An 18,062-nucleotide genomic window follows, 5' to 3' on the forward strand; every position below is an offset into this window, starting at 1 on the left:
GCACAGCTTCAGTGTTGCTGAAGTTCTTCTTTCTCCTTTCTTTCCTCCCCCACCCCCCCCCCCCCCCCCCCCCCCCCAAACCACACTCCAGCAGGAGAAAGTCACAAAGGCATCACAGTTCTGGTCACCATATTTTAAAAAGGATAGAGAGGCACTGGAGAGGGTGCAGAGAAGATTTACAAGGATGATACCAGAAATGCGAGGGTGTACATATTGGGAAAAGATGAACAGGCTCGGTTTTTTTATCCTCCTTTGGAAAAAAGAAGGCTGAGGGGTGACCTAATAGAGGTCTTTAAAATTATGAAAGGTTTTGATAGAGTGGATACAGAGAGAGTGTTTCTGCTTGTGGGGAAGAGCATAACTAGAGGCCATCAATATAAGATAGTCACCAAGAAATTCAGAAGAAACTTCTTTACCAAAGAATGGTGAGAATGTGGAACTCACTACCACAAGGAGTGGTTGAAACAAATGGTATAGATGCATTTAAGGAGAGATTAGACAATTGTATGAGGGAGAAGGGAATAGAGGGTTAAGCTGATGGATTTAGATGAGAAAAGACTGGAGGAAATTCGAGTGGAGCATAAACACCGGCATAGACTGGTTGGGCCAAATGGCCTGTTTTTGTGCCATATATCATATGTAAAAGGTTCATAACTGTCTTGTCCAACTTTCTCACCTGCCCTCCGGAAGCAGCTGACTTGTTCCGGGCTATGATTCCACACTTTAGGAAGGATGTCAAGGTGTTGGAGAGGGTGCAAAGATGATTTACTAGACTGGTACTAGGAATGTAGGACTTCAGGGCCTAGAAATTAGGTTTGCCTCCGCCAGGGCTTTTGCGCCCGCGATAATTGCTGCGCCCGCCAAAAATTCAGCTGCCCCGCGCCCAGACGGCTGCGGGCGCTAATGGAGGGTTTCAGCGCCTCGCTATGGGCGCTGAATGCAGGTTTGCGGCGCTAATCCCCCGCTGCGGCACCCGATGCGGTGCGGCAGGCTGGGGTACTGCAGGCCACCTCCTTCTGTTGAGGAGCTGCCTGCAGCTGACCGCTGACCGGTCGATTCGCCCGACAAATGAGCCCGGCACCTCGGAGAAGTGCCGGGCTCGCGGGCCACACACATCAGTGCCGCGGGGGCGTGGTGGAGGAGTCCAGGGAGGGAGGTGCGGGCAGGCGGCCGCCGGGAAAGCGGCCGGCCGCCGCTCCGCCTTAATGCGCCGGCGCTACGTGCTGCAACATCCCATTGAACAATCGTTGGTTGCGGCTGCCGCTGGCGAGGCGGCCGTAACTGAATTTGGGCGTCCGGCCACGTTACCACGGCAACCGGGACGCTGCGCACACCGATGACTTCATCGGTGCCGGCGCAGCGCTACCGGCTAACTCCGATGGTAGGGCCCAACGCAATTTCGATCGCGGCTATAATTCCAGCGCAAGTCCCTCTAACACCTCTAATTGGGCGCCAACCCCACGGAATTTCTAGGCCCAGGTATGTGGAGAGACTGGATAAGCTGGGCTTGCAGAGGAGGTTATGGGGAGATTTAATAAAGGTGTTCAAAATCATGAAGGGTTTTGAAAGAGTAAGGAGAAACTCTTTCCTGTGACGGAAGGGTTGGTAACCAGAGGACACAGATTTAAGATAATTGACAAAAAACCTGTGGCGAGATGAGAAAGTTTAACTTGAGTTATCTGGAATGTACTGCCAGAGTGGGTGGTGGAAGCAGATTCAATAGTAACTTTCAAAAGGGAATTGGATAAATACTTTGGGGATAATTTTCAGGGCTATGGGGAAAGAGTGGTGGAGTGGGACTAATTGGATAGCTCTTTCAAAGAGCTGGCACAGGCACGATGGGCTGAGTGGTCTGTGCTGTATCATTCTATGATTTTTATGTATATACTAAAGAAACATGTGAAATGAAGGGGAAGGGGGGGTGCAAGATGGTGGGTCACAGATGGGATCACTTCAAGTGTCCAGTACCAATTTGCTGCTTAAGCAGGGACAGGTGCATACAGAGTGGTCGATAAATCTTGGGACAATGGCAAAGGATTAAATGTCATGATGGTCAAGCCTCAAAATGCATCGAGAGCTAGGGTGACCTCAGGCATTGGATACAATTTACCCATTTTGTCTTCTATGGACATTGACTTTCTGTTCAGATGCTTGGGGAGGTGTCCTCTCCATTAATGCATTCGCTGCTCACAAGCGGAAAGCTCTTAATGACTTGCTGTTTTGTTATTTCAGTAATGTAGTTCCTGTTGCCAGAATTCTGTGCATTTCCAAAGAAATTACGGCCCAAGTCTCCAATGTCTGTTGTCTCTGATATCCTCAGTGGATTAAAGCACCATGTGATGCATTGAAACGAGAGGTTCAAGGTTTGTTTTTTTCTGGGGCAACAATTTGTGTAGAATTTTGCTGCGGAGTAAAAGGTCCTGGCTGGTGATCTGTCCTGTGCAGCCCGTTCGGAGGTATATTTGTATCTATTTTCCACTAGACCTCACCTATATTTATTTTGTCTCCTGTGTGTATGTATATAACTTTTTTTAAATAAGTGGGTGGGGGGAGGTGGCGACGACGGAGGAAAAAAATGAATGCTGTGGTTCAATACAGCATAGACCAATTTCGCACTTAATGGTAAGGTGAGCCAAGTCCTCAAGCTTGCTATCCTATTGAGCAAGCTATATGTTCAAATGAGCAGATAAAATCGAGAAAAGAAACGGAAAAGGGCTCTTTTTTGACGTGATGACCGAAAAATCCCTGTGGAATATAAACGCAACTTTTAATTAATTTAGCTCTTAGGTTATCCCAGTATAACCTGATATCAGTCGCTGATAGCTAAGTAACATGGGGCGAGAATATTCAGATATTTGCTTGAAACTTGCCGCCAGGGAGGCGGACGCCACCCACGCGATTTCCTTGCTCCGATCCCGATAAACTCCTCGATCTGCTACTTGTAAATATTGGTTATTTGACATTGATCTTTCCGAACTAAATGTGTGCCTGCTCTTCCCTCCACTTGACGACCTTGTGCTACCCGTCAAATGGCCAAGACTTCGTTTCCTCAAAATCCAATGATTCTCAATCCGTTTATTATCTAATAATCGCACTGCTATAGAGGAACTGGTGCTTGAGTGCCAGGTGTAAAGGAACACCGCTTTCTGTTAGCCGACTTAAAGGTTTGATTATCAGTATATCATTAGATTCATTTCCGATTTCTTAAAACGCCCAAAGGAAAAAATATTGACTGAAGATTTCATTAATAGCTTATGCGGCGTTTTATATTTCATTCCGTTGTACAGTAAGAGCAATGACCGATGCAGAACAATTTCAAAAGTAGGCTGAGGATTTAAAACTATAGCGCCAAATGAAGTATTCAACTAATGTGGCTGTTATTTTAATTGCCCGTTTTGAATAGAATTGCTTAGGGTTCACGACAGGCGCCAATGGCTTAAAACGAGGACAATTATTCTGGATGGATCTGTTTTATGGGAGCAGGTTGAAGCGATGTCACTTTAATTAATCAGCAAGGTCTCCATTGATAAAATGAGCACAGCAAAGTCCTGTGTGTACGATCGACGTGACATTGAGCTGTGGATATAACACAATACAGAATTCTTATTTGGAAACGGGGTGTTTTAGGTGTGTTTGTATTCGACAGTTCAATCCGTTGTTTCAAAATGTGTGCATTTACTGTTCACTGCAATCCCAAATCATTGAAGGTTTGTCATTAAGTGCTCAATATTACTAAGAGATACAGCTGATGAACAACTGATCTCAGTTAACAGGGACATAAGAACATAACATAAGAAATAGGAGCAGGAGTAGGCCAATCGGCCCCTCGAGCCTGCTCCTCCATTCAATAAGATCATGGCTGATCTGATCCTAACGCCAATCCACTATCACAGAACCATCTCCTGAATCTAACAGAATTAGACACACGAAATAGGAGCAGGATCAGGCTACACGGCCCCTGGGCCCGCTCCGCTACCCACAGGGCCATGACCGATCCGAACCTAGTCTCATGTCCAAATTCCTGCCCGCTCCCCGTAACCTTTAATTCCCTTCTAGGAAACTGTCTATTTCTGTTTTAAATTTATGTAATGATGTAGCTTCTACAGCTTTTTGGGGCAGCATATTCCATGGGCCTACCACCCTGTGAGTGAAGTAGTTCCTCCTCATCTCAGTTTTGAAAGAGCAGCCCCTTATTCTAAGGCTATGCCCCCTAGTTCTAGTTTCACCCATCATCGGGAACATCCTCCCCGCATCCACCTGATCCAACCCCTTCACAATCTTATATGTTTCAATAAGATCGCCTCTCATTCTTCTGAACTCCAATGAGTAGAGTCCCAATCTACTCAACCTCTCCTCATATGTCCATCCCCTCATCCCCGGGATTAACCGAGTGAACCTTCTTTGTACTGACTCGAGAGCAAGTATGTCCTTTCTTAAATATGGACACCAAAACTGTACGCAGTATTCCAGGTGCGGTCTCACCAATACCTTGTACAACTGAAGCAATACCTCCCTATTTTTATATTCTATCCCCCTAGCAATGAAAGCCAACATTCCATTGGCCTTCTTAATCACTTGCTGCACCTGCATACTAACCTTTTGAGTTTCGTGCACCAGGACCCCCAGATCCCTTTGTACTTCAGTACTTTCCAGTTTCTTGCCATTAAGATAATAACTTGCTCTACGATTTTTCCTGCCAAAGTGCATAACCTCACACTTTCCAGTATTGTATTCCATCTGCCAAATCTCTGCCCACTTACTTAGCCTGTCGATGTCCCCTTGCAGGTTTTTTATGTCCTCCTCACTCACTACTTTCCCTCCCATCTTAGTATCATCTGCAAACTTTGATATGTTACACTCGGTCCCCTCCTCCAAATCGTTAATATAGATTGCCAGATATAGATTCATACCCAGAATATTTAAACTGCAGGGGGGATTTTCATGGATGCAATATGATGCATGGAGTGACTGACTAAAATGTTCCCATTAAACCCATCAAATCATGCTGTAATCATTTATGGAATTAATCCATGAAAAATCTCACGAGATTATTAAAATCTTGATATTAAAATCTCACTTCTTGAGATTATTAAAATCTCACTTCTCATCACTCCGTCCCCGATTTTCTTGTAAATTAATTTTCATTCTCGATTCCAATCTATAAACACATTTAATAAAGAATATTTATAAAACGTTCTCTTATTTACCTCAAGGAAAACTAACCATATAACGCCCTACAACAAAATTGAGCGCTTAAAAAGCATTTCTGACAAACTCTTAATTTACAGTTCTTCTTTGCATTGGATTGCAATTACACCTCTAAAGAGGTGTTAAACGGGACACACGGTTACAACTGTGTATTCACTTCAGGTTCCCATCGAAATAGGAATTCCGAATGTAATCGATTAATCTGCATATATATTGGTGTTTTGACAGAGAGCTGGATGATTTTTGTAAGTGTGCTTTTGATGAAAGGAGCTGTGTGCCTGGCTCTCATTTCCATTGAATTGGTTGACCTAGTGCAAGCGGCCGCTTCAGATGCGCCCGAACCCCAGCAACCCAGCCCCGGAAGCCCAGGCAGATCAATCCTAATTTCTCGTTTACTGATTTGTTCTGTTGGAATTTTGTGGGGCTGAGCTTTGGAAAGAGCTCTTTCTAGCACCGTGCTTCATTGGCGGATAAACCTCAATCGGAACACCTAGATCTGTTTTTTATCAGCAACTTGGGATATGTGCAAATTCAATATAACCTTATATCGCTCCCCCTCCTCACGTTATGCACCTATGGAGGCCTCCGTCACAACAGCTTGGGCACTCTTGTGGATCTGTTCATTTCTAATCAAAAATAATTATAGATTTGCACACACGTATTTATATGCATATGCAGATGGCTGTTTCATTAAAAATACTTCATGAAGCTACTGCTCCAAGTTTTGTCTTGTAGGGCACTGAAACCTGATTAAGTGTTGACAATGTATAACCGTGGCCTCTTTGCATTTTACAACGCTTCACATGTTATATGGCCCCCAGCACTCTTCCATTCAGAATAGATTACAGTTATCTTTAAGAGGCTGATACAACCTCGTTTAAACACCGGCGTGTTTTACCAGTGGCGCCGTCCTGACCATCCATCCTGTTGCTGACTTAGAATCTTCAGCACGAATATTCTCAGATCTTTGATTTGGAAAGACTTCAATATAATTTATTTTATCTGCCAAGAGCCGTTCTAGCGGCAGGTGTCCATTACGGCGCCAACAGGCGGAATCATTGAACAGTAATAGTGTTGTAGGGGTTTAAAGAGCTCTTCAAAGTAATTCGCCATATCCAGATTTGACATTCACAACAACATAAATTGGCCTGTGTTTTATTAGCATCAAATGACGCGAAGTGACCAGTGTTGAAAAGATTCGTAAAAAAGCCGGCTGATTACAAAGTCCAGCAGTGTATAAACTTAAAGGACATCGTTAGGGTGGGCGTTCCCAATACAATATTAATAAATTGCTGTCAATCTCATCAGAGTATCACTTATTTCTTGTACCGGGCAGAATTCGGTATCCACTTTCGAACTCTGCTGCTCCCCAACAATTATTCACCAGTTTATGTTTAATATCACCAAACAATAGTCCCTGCTCTGCCGAGCCTGACTCATTCGGAGTCACGAATACAGAAATCCGGCTATTAGTCCTGGGACACAGGCCAATTGTAGTAAGCCACCATTTCCCCAGGTAAAGAATATTTACATCGGTACAGATGGATTTTCAGGTCCTCCTGGTCGATATGCTTCGGTCCAGGGAGTATTTATCCAACGCAGTGTACAATTTACATAATGTCACTTATTGAATCGTGCTACAATATATTTTAATGCAGAGATTATTTGAGGGTTAAGATTACTCATTGAAAATATCAGGAAGGCTCACTAACTGCCAACCTGCCACAACAACCCAATTGCTCCGAGGTTAACCATAACTTTTTAATGTCTTCCGTTTTTCTTATTTAATTCCTTCTGTTATTTTTGCTTCTCGAGTTACTGAACTGAAATCGATTGAACACACAATTTATGTGGTTGCAAGTCTCAATCACGGAAAATCAATGAGTGAAAGAATCTTAATAATACAGCAAGCAATAACTTAGTGCTAGTACCACCATTTATGATTTCGCTTATAAAAAAACTAGCTGCAATTTATCATTTCCCCGACACTAGCACCTTGTTCTTCCTGACCTATAGGGATACCGTCTTTTATTTCAATATTAGGCTTAATATGTAATTCAAATAAATCTTCCGATCGGTCATAAAGTGTTTGCGCCAATTGTGTCACTTTTGAGCATCTCTTGCTGCCGTTCACTCCAGTGGAACATGTGACTGCTGAGCTGCAGCGGGAATTCGGTTCTGTTTTCAGTCTGCTGAAATTTGCAGTCATTATTATTCACCTTTAACAAAAACAACTCTGTCATCACAAGATGAACAATGAGCTAAAAGGCAAATATAGTCTGATGTATTAGTGGGGTCATTTGAATAATGAAGTGATTTGATTGCATTTATCAATGTATTGTCTGATATAATATAACCACTATAGAAAACACCTACTGAGAAACAGCCAGCGGTGATAAGCACCAGATTAGGCAATTATTATTAACTACATCAAACCAAAGGACAATGGCCGAGTTAAAAGAGTTACAACGCTTTATTTTCATCGATTTAACGGTGGGTCAGAATAGTCGGTCCAATGTTAAACTAGATTAGTTTTATACTTTGCAAATTGCTTTGTTTCTTATCACCTGCACTCCAATTTACAAGTGGATCGGCGAGTATTGGACAATACAAAGAGTTACAATATCGGGCAGTTTATTTTGGTAATTAAATTGTTTTTCAAGATTGTGTAAATAATCATTTTTTTAAAAAAAAGCATAGTCAGTATCATCTACCAAAGAGTGCTGCATAATGTTTCAATGATATTCGCTCCCATTCTGTCTCTGCACTTTCAGTGGCAGTGAACGCTGTAAACTCAACCAGCGAGGTCTTGGAAAAGCAACATTGAGCCGCATCAATTCAAAGACGCCATTAGTGCCCCTATAGAATGTGAATTGAAGCGTATTACATATTCTTACCTGTCAACCGCGTCCACATGTTGAATAAAGCCAAAATGCCACCCCGAAAATGTGATGGGATCATGCAGAATCGAGTCCCATTTCGGCAGAGCGGTAGTAATGTTTGAAATACAGCCCGGTAAATTAACTTGTACCTTTAACTATTTATTGTAATTTGGTCGAAACATTTTACACGAAATGACGAACTAATTAAACTAACCAATTGTGATTTTATCAGGGGATAATGTGTGCGAGCTTTTAACTTGTGAATCGCTGCCCCTTCTCACCCTGTGGAATTCAATCTTTTTCTTTACTAAATTAAAAAATATCTTCTGGTTCCTCGTGCGAAATAAGCAAATAAGAACAGGAAAATAATTATGGTGATAATTCTCTTTGATTTTTCGCTTGACATCTGAAGCTGCACAGTTTCCCTGATGCTTAAAAGTACTTATATTATAACTCGCCTTGAGTATTTTGAAAGCCTTACCCGATCAATAATTTAGCGTGATAGCGAAATGTTCAAAATGTTAGTTTTGTTTGTGCAAACGTGTTTAGTTAAAAAAAATAAACAAATGTATATTGAAACTCCGAAGTGTTAGAAGCTACTTGTTATACATTTAACACTGTTTCGTTATACATTTAACGCTATATTCCACAACCATCTTGTAATACACATTCCCCTTGAAGTATTGCTAACTCCCTAATGGAGAAGTGAGAACACTGATTTAAAATGTTGATTGGTTTGTGGATGTTTCATTCCCTAAAACAATTTGTCACCGTGAGCTACAAGGCAGGCCGCTCATCAACCAGGAGCTAAACGTGAATCTGACAACAATCCTTGAAAAGTCTTCACAGTTAACAACAAGCATTGCTGACGTGACGCTTGGTTCTGACACAACTCTGTTCTTTTTCTCAGTTAGATGGGATGGTCACTGTTCATTAATAACACAAAATACTACTTATGTTTTTTTTAAGTTTGAGAATTAGAAAAATCATAACAATAAATAATTACTGTCAACTATTTAATCAGAGTTTCAGAATCTTTTCTTTTGGTCGGGGCTGCTGTCGGTTTATTTCCCCTCCTACAATTTCAAGCATTTATTGAGCGGCTCTGCTGAAGTATTCAGACTGGAAGCGAATATTGCGCTGAATTCCCAGCAGCGACGCCAATACTAATGCTGGTGTTCGTAGTCGTTTCTACTTCTGGAGGCAAACTAGTATTTTTCCTCCAGCCGCGGGCTGAAGACAACAGCTGTCGCCATCTACAGGGGCAGCGGATGCCAGGATTCTGCCGAGCCGCTGGTGAACTGTTTTGTTTTCTCTAAATGTGACTTTTTTTTGGTTGAGATGAGACAGTTGCCAGAAATACTGAATGTTACAAATGAGCCATATTTCATAAGGTGAACGGCACTGGCAGTAAATAGACGGTGGCGGTATCTGTGGGCACTTCTGGCACAAAGTCCTACAGTGGACTAACCATGTGCTGACTGTCTGCACGGCGGCTTCTCTCTGGGTTTACCTGGGGCAATGCATTTTCATCTCCCTTCCCCTGTCACCTGCAAGTGGCTCTGCCCTCCAGTGCGGCTGCGCATCCAGACAAAGGGGCGGCTCGACCAGTCTGAGCCCGAGCTGGGGACCGCCAGCCAATCACCGAGCGACCAATGAAGGGAAATTGACAGGGGCCCCGAGGCCCCGCCCACGCCCATAGAAATCTGTGGCTCGCTGGAGTTTTGATAAGTTTAAGGGAGCGCTTAAAGTTCACAGCAGGAATATCCCGTCCGCTCCGTTAGCCCTGAGCCCCGCACCGGTTCTTTTGGCATCTGCTTCCCCCTTGCTCGATCCGCCCTGAGCAACCAAGCCGAGTCGCGCTGAAGGAGTCCTCCCGGGAGACCAGCGGACAGCGGCCGTCATGCAATACCAGCACCCCAGCAACTCCTCCTCGGCCATGAGTGTGAGCCTGCCGCTGTACGCGCCCACCCCGATGCAAGCGGTGCACCCGACCCCCTTCTACATCGACGACATCCTGGGACGCAACGGGGCTCCTCACCCCAGCACAGTGACCGGGCCGGCTCTGCCCTCGCCAAATTCGTCCTTCACCAGCATCGCTTCCCCGTACCGGACTCCAATCTACGAACCGACTCCAATCCACCCCGCTTTCCACCACCCGGCTCTGACCCCGTACGGTAGCAGCGCCTTCACCGGGCCCCTGTACCCCTTTGCCAGGACTGTGAACGACTACACGCACGCATTCCTCAGACAGGACAGCCTGGGTAAGAACTAGCTCTGTTTCCGATTTCTTCTCATTGCGATGAACAGGCTGCAGTTTTTAAGTCAGTTCTCTTTTTTTTTGGTATTGTTTTGCAGCAAATAGGGGAATTCTGCAGCGGGAGTGGGTCGTTTCCTTTGTGAGATGCCATTTAAATTGGGCATCGAGAAAATACAATCATCCCTACCAAATACGTTTTTATTGCTTTAGCTGCACTGAATTTAAAGGATTAAAAAAATAGTGCGAAAGTGATCAGTCGGAGACAATTCGATCGCCCGTTTTCTTTCGACGATTTAAATATAAAATGTAAAAGTCGTTTGCCATAATTGACACCAGTTGGCAATTCAATTACAGGGACAATTTCAAAATTTCCAGAGCTTGTGGAATTATAGTTGCGAGCACAAATTTCGAAACTAACTCAGATGCCTTGTACACATCATCCCGTGATGCGATTACGGAGCTAAATGATTTCCATTGAAATTAAACCTTTTATGTTACCCCTTTTCTTCAAATAATAAACTGCACGAATATCTGACTTTAAGGAGCCGAAAACGAAAATGAAAGGACTTTATTTGCAGTTTGTTCTTTTACGCATTAATTCTACCCGACAAACTCCCTTGGGAGAAGGGGGTTGTCAGAAATCTTTACCAACCCCGACATCGGCCGTAGATTATTATAATTCTTTTTCAAATCGTTGCCAAGTCATATTTTTAAATAGTCATTCAAATACAATACATTATCCCATAAATGTAAGCGAGATTTGCTTTTAAAAATCCATTCACTCATAGGTCACACTGTAGAAATTGCACCTTGGGCTAGTTTAACAGCTTGTGCTCTGAAAGGCTGACCTTTTTCCGTTCATACAGGAAATCTTGAGTTCTCGATAGGAGTAAATCTGGTTACAGAGCTGTTAAATGTTTTCCTCTCATGCAGAGGCAGACTCTTCCCCGGGAGTCGTGCACACTGCTGATTATTTTATCGACATCCTCAATACAGACATATACAGGAAACACTCGAGTTCTGATAGCCGGGATACGTTTTTCTGATATTGTTCATTTCCTCTGTGTGGGATGTGACTTTATACCAGCTAAAATAACCAGTTGCTTCCTATTTTTGTGGCTGCTTTGTAGCAATTGGAAGTGGGGACTGACGCAAGCGAAACTCGCGTTAAATAACAGCTACACGGAATTTAGAAAGATTTAATTGCGTTTTGATTTTCGCTGAAGTCAATTTTTGAATGTGCATTATTTTAACATTCTAGTTGGGGCAGTTATCTGGGTAAAGTGGACGAGTATTTCGTTACTTTAATGGCAAACAAATGGGCACTTTCGGGGAATAAAACAGTAAGAACTGAAATCCATGCGAAGTAATTTGATAAGCCTATAGCATCACATGATACATTTATTCGGTGTTAACTGGAATGTAACTAAGATTACACTACTGTATAGTTTATATTCAACCAGACATCACGTTAGAAGTGTATAGTAAAATAGCCCAGTCGTCTATACACAGAATTAAAAAAAATTAACGCATTTTAGAGAACACTTTTACTATAATGGAACTGTTACATAGAAACCACAAAGCGGCCTATCGCGGCTTCCTTGACTCATTTTTGTCAACGAGCAGAAGGAAATAACAGCCCTTTTGCAAGATAGACCAACAGGAAACACATTGACGGAAATGTTGCCATAGTCCTGAGTTGGTAGGTTTCACACAAACCTTCAAGGCTTGTATGAAATCAATGTTGCATTGTGAGAAAGAAAAAGAGATCCCGGAGCTTGTTTTTTTCCGGGTCCTTGTCCTTTGCTTTCGGAGCTTTTATCATACACCGCCTACCAAGGGCAGCAAACATAAATCAGAACAGGTTTAACATTTTATAATCGACAAATAAATAAATGAGCAAGTTGTAGTCAGATTTATCCCATTGCTAATATATAATTCTATAATAATAATGAGATTAAATAATTCTGGATTTCCATCTTCTGCTTTATTTTTATGTAGATCTTTGATTTAATGTATTATGAATAAAAGTCTATACAACAGTCTGATTTTACAACAGCCAACTACTGAAATAACATTTCAATGTAATTTTAATCCCTTGACACAATTAGCACTTTGTGATATGATCACACGTTATCATTCCTATTGTTTTGTCTGATTTTCCTACAGGAAAACCATTGATATGGAGCCATTTTATTCAAAGGCCGCCGCACAAAAGAAAAGGAGGACAAGTTCGATTCTCAAACGATCAGACCATTGAACTGGAAAAGAAATTTGAGACCCAGAAATATCTCTCCCCCCCTGAACGAAAAAGACTCGCTAAGATGTTGCAGCTCAGCGAGAGACAGGTACATGAAAAGTATGATAAACAATTGCAAGTACGGTGTTAAACAGTTTCCATGCCAAAATATTTCTTGCTGTAGGGATTTACAAGTCCAGCACGGGTATATGCTAATTGCACCGAATATAAACATTTTGATAATGAAAATGTTCAATTTTTTAAATTGAAATTTTATATTTTTATATACGAAAATGCTAACTTCGTACAAAAACAAAATGAATCCAACTGGTGTTTTCCACGGGTATGATTTAGAATAATATTTCTTCTGATCTTTCTATTGATAGAGTGCCTGTAACTGCTTGATAAGAGTGTGTTCCTGCCGCATTTTATTAGTGTTTCATTCGATGAATATTTCTTCATATCTAATTCTTCATATTTAATGGGCTCTTTGTCTTCCTCATTTTTGAGCTTTTGTTAATTCTGAGTAACAAGGTATTTAAGATTTTTTTTTAAAACCTCTAAAAATGCTTTCCACGCTATAATCCTCAAAACACACTGATTTTATGTACATATTTCCTGCAGAAATCTCAGGGGAAATATCCACTCCACTAAAACTCAGGGTGGTTTTTTTGTTGCAGGTTAAGACTTGGTTTCAGAATCGCAGAGCTAAATGGCGGCGGCTGAAACAGGTAGGGAGATTGTGCTGCCATCTACTCTCTGTGGAGACTGAGCTTTTGGTTGTCATGGAAATGAATGTTCTAATGAACTTATCTTTAATGTCAGAACCTATTATATTTTGTGTGCTAAAGTAATTTGAAAGGTTATTTAACCTCTTTACCTTGATTGAAAAGACAAATAGTCACGCTGGAATTCAGGATGAACCACTGGAGCTGCACAAATGTTAAAAGCTTCTAATGTAGTTCCTATATCAATTATTTTGGCCGTTTCACGCTCTCCGCATTAGGAATCTATTAATTCTTCAGCAATCCCATATGTTGTTTGTCCAATTAATACTTGCGGACCAACGTAAATGTCAGCAAAGTATCCACGCAATTCAAAGAATATTTATTGTTCCATCGTTCAACGAGCACACGCATTTATGAAATTATTGACATGCATTACGTCATACACCTGGCACATTATATTTTCAGCTTCAAACATTAAGCTGCACCTACGAATTTCGACAGCAGCCTGTTGGCAGCAGGCTATAAAAGTATAGAGCACTATAGGAACTGCGAACACGTATCGTTTAAGAAGTTTAGCCCATGAGGGAAAAGTGTAATGCGTTCGTTACAAATATATTCACTACTATTGCGACTTTTCTTTGTTTACCAGACAGTTTGAAATAGTTTTGTTTCGTCCAGTTTAGAAGGAAGTTTGAGGCAATGTGGCCTTAAATCTTGAAAAAAAAATCAAAAGGAAACTGCATACAATTTTGTCAGAGTACAAACGATAGTTTGCCACTTAGAACCTTATTCTAGTCGGAACTATATTTTAAACAATTAGACTTTTTAATATTTTTTAAATAAAAGTTATTTTTAAGTTCAGAAGAATCAAGATGGCGAAGTTTAATATTTGAAACGGGACAATCCCATTGGCTGGCCAGTGGACTCTTCATTCTCAGTGGAGTCTCAAGTTGGTGGCAGTTAATTTAAATATCAAAACCAAATGGGCTTGTTCTTAAAGGGGCCGCACACTGCTGACAGCACAGCTCCAGCGCACACCAGGAACAGCCGATTGCACAATGACATTCCTGATATAGTACAAATACGTTGTATCCGGTCCATTTTTGATGTAATTAATATTAGTGGAGTATAGCTGTTCCCGTTCTATAAGAGTCAGTTGTAAGCAATATGTTGAGTTCCAGACCTTTTAACTGTAAATAAAATTATGTGGTAAACACTAACGCTCCGAAATTGTTCTCAAAGTAGGAGTGTATACTTTTAATATTATAATTATTATAAACGGACTGTATGCTTTCTCAGTGATCAACTGTGACTGTAGATAAGCTTAGAGCGATAAGATCACCATCATTAATCTTTCAGATTTGCATGACATTCGCTACTAGCCAAAGAGGAACTAATAAAAAACAACAACCCCACAAAATCCACAGTAGAGACTCGACTACTTAATAGGATACTGCATTACTATTATGGAGTTGCAGGCGTGTGGAAGCAAAGTAATTGGGCCTGACATCGCTCTATCGTTTTGCTATGGTATCTTTGCTGTCTCTTGCAACTATACAAGCGGCAGTTACTTGTGCAGGTTCAGCTTTTCAAACTGTTCCATAACAAGTATTCCCTTTTAACTCCTGTAACTCTTGTCATTTCACCAAAGGCTACAGAAGTATTATACAGTCGAGAGTGCTAGCCAAACCAGTTCATTCCCCAGGCAAGAGGGGAGAGGAAACATTTTAGTTACCCATTCTGGGCACACATATTGTTTGCTGCCTCCTCCAACTAGGAGTGTTTGTGTTGAATTTGCAGGCTGCCACGTCTGCTTAACAGGGAAACATCAACTTGGATGATGCTGCCCGCCCCTGAGGTTCGGTGCACCAAAAGGTTCTCTATTGAGAGTTTTCTGCCAGTTTCTGCGGTAGCATGGGCCGCAAACTGGCAATGTAACGGGGCTATTAAGTCACGCCTACCTGGGCGTGGTTTAACGATAACCTCGGATGTATCAGTGCATTTTTCAAGCACCTTGCAATCAAAATGTACATCATAAAATATCCGTATGTGAATGTAAAAACACAAGCTATATCATTTGGATGTTCAGCCCATGGTTATAAACGAGAAGCGTTGCCTTCACACCATAAGACCTCAGCCGAACTCCTCTGGTGTGCTGTGGCTTCGCACTCAAGTTAAAACACAGAATGGAGGTCCAGTGAATTTTTAAACTGGCCATTATTCTCTAACAATGCGCTGTATCGACATGCATTTATTGAAAGGACAATGATGAATCGGAAAGGTTATTTAACACGTTATGAAATACGATAAACCACGAGCTTTCAGCCACAGTAGTTATCTTGCATATCTTACTCCTGCTACTCTTAAGGTAACAATAGATATTTATTTTACAGGAAAATCCTCAAGGAACCAAAAGAGAAGAATCGGACAATTCGGATCAATCCATCGAAAGCCAATGCGAGAAGGGTCGAGAGAGCTGCTTGAGTCCCGATCAGAATAAAGCGGTCTTATTGAATGGGTCGCATTGCTCGACCTCCCCGGCTTCCCAGCAAAATGAATCGGAAGTGTCAGAGGACAGCGACGAAGAGGTGGACATCGATGACGACAGGAGTACTTATCCTGCAAATGCATAATAAAACACATAGGGACACAAGTCGGTTGGAGAATGGAAGGATAGTGGTTTATCCTTGCACTTTACTGGGAACCGGACTGGTAGGTAGGACCAATTTCCTAAAACCACAACAATGGGAAGAATGTATAAGGTGTGAGACTCACAACCTTTTTGCATGGGTTAATGTTTAGTGAACAGGCCCATATAAACTACCGGTCTCTAAACGCGATTGAATGGAGAGTTGTGTTTAACTCAAAATAGCACACTGTGTTATATTTATGTACAGGACATAATTTTTGAAATTCGAATATTTTAATACTTGTGTACAGAACGTGCTTTTGTTGTAATATTCCATTTTGTAAGAAAATTGTTAGACTGGAAGAAGAAAGTCGAATAATTTATACAACCACACAAGGCTATGGCAGCCGTGCATTTGACCGGTAGCTCTCAGTAAACGCTGGTCAGTGGTTATATACCTCATATTCCAAAAGTATTGTGTATATTGTGTAAATACATGTTTTGTCGAGACGCTCACGTGGTTAATAAATGCAGAAAAAACCATGAAATAACTTTACATTTACTGCCCGTGTCAATCACCAAACAGATATACAGCCTTTGGTCTTATTGTTTCTTATCTTATACCTTGCAATAAAACGTGACGATGGAATGTTATACAGCCTTTACATATATCTGTATATATAGATCCAACAGTAAATTATTTGGTAGAAGAATAAATGGGGACGGTGGAGTGAACGGCAATCTAACGAATCAACCAACACACATATTCCTATTTTTATTAAGGGCCTCTAATATTGTTCCAATTTAACAGTAATGCATATATATTGGCAAGAAGGTGTATCAGATTTATAGCCTGGATAAACTATATCTGAGGTACATATCTTTAGTTCAAAATCACTCCAATTTCACCATCTAAATACAATGAGGTTTCGTTCGATTTGAAGCCACTGAATCAGGTATTGGCAATTCCTTGATATACATGTTCTGTCGCAATGAAGAGGGATTAAAATTCCAGGTGAATGGTTTTTTTTAAACTTAATTTGCTGCCATGTAAAACAATTGAGTTCCCCCCCCCCCCCGTTAAGGCGAGGTTACATAGTATTACGTAGTATTACGTAGTATACACTGGAGTTTGGGATCACACCCATTTATTTTCAGTGCAGTCCGAATGTTGTTCTCATAAAGGATGCATTGGAAAGCTGGAGGATCTGTTTGCTGAATAGAAAAGCAAAATACTGCGGATGCTGGAAATCTGAAATAAAAATAGAAAATGCTGGGAGATCAGGCAGCATCTGTAGAGAGAGAATCCGAGTTAACATTCCAGGTCGAGATAAAAGGTAATTGACCTGCAACATTATTCTCTCTCCACAGATGCTGCCTGACCTGCTGAGTATTTCCAGCATGTGTTGTTTATTTTGTCGGGTATGAAGATCAGAGACTGTTTTAAAAATGTGAACTGTAATTTGCGTCTGCTCTTTCCCCTGACGCATCTTTTTTTATAGTGTAAGGCCGGATCGTGCTAAAATCTCAAGTTCCATTTAGAGACAAAATTAGACTTCTTGCGTTTTCCATTTTTCATCAGCGGGTATAGTACCAGCTCCCGGACAGTAAGAGGATAAGACGCTCACAAATGAGTAATATTGCTGCTCAGAACTGACCGGAAGTTAGTAGCATTTGTGCTGACAGTTAACTTGCAAAGTAGAAAAAGCGCCAGGCACTGAAATCAAAGATTTTTTTCTCAGTCAAACAATTATCTGAATTTATTTAACTTATTTAAATCTGAAAAGTTTGCTCCATTCTAATGTAGTATCGATTCAAGTCCCGTCTGATATTTATTCTGGGCATCATATAGTTACAATATTTTTTTAAATGTTAATATTTATTTAATTGAATATATTACTGGAGTTCATTACGTTTTACTGATATTCTGTGTCAACAGTAACTTTTTGTTGTCTTTTTATTCATATAGAAGGAGGGATGTCAGTGCAGGCACATTCTCAGTACTCTCTGGGTAAAGAAGTTTCTTCTGAATTCCCTATTTGATTTCTTGGTGGCTATCTTATATTGATGGCCTCTAGTTTTGCTCTTCCCCACAAGTGGAAACACTCTGTGTCTA

General features: G+C 41.3%; 1 protein-coding gene across 1 annotated transcript; it reads left to right on the plus strand.

Moving 5' to 3' along the window:
• Positions 1-9,804: 9,804 nt before the first annotated feature.
• Positions 9,805-16,600, plus strand: hhex (hematopoietically expressed homeobox). The gene is made up of 4 exons (XM_085994783.1): positions 9,805-10,354; positions 12,520-12,698; positions 13,270-13,320; positions 15,711-16,600. Exons 1-4 carry the CDS (start codon positions 9,994-9,996, stop codon positions 15,948-15,950), a joined length of 831 nt encoding a protein of 276 aa, XP_085850909.1. The 5' UTR covers positions 9,805-9,993; the 3' UTR covers positions 15,951-16,600.
• The last annotated feature ends 1,462 nt before the right edge of the window (positions 16,601-18,062 follow it).

Source organism: Somniosus microcephalus, chromosome 8 (assembly GCF_052327205.1).
Source record: "Somniosus microcephalus isolate GS21.2 chromosome 8, FLI_Smic_1.0, whole genome shotgun sequence".
Classification (NCBI taxonomy): domain Eukaryota; kingdom Metazoa; phylum Chordata; class Chondrichthyes; order Squaliformes; family Somniosidae; genus Somniosus; species Somniosus microcephalus.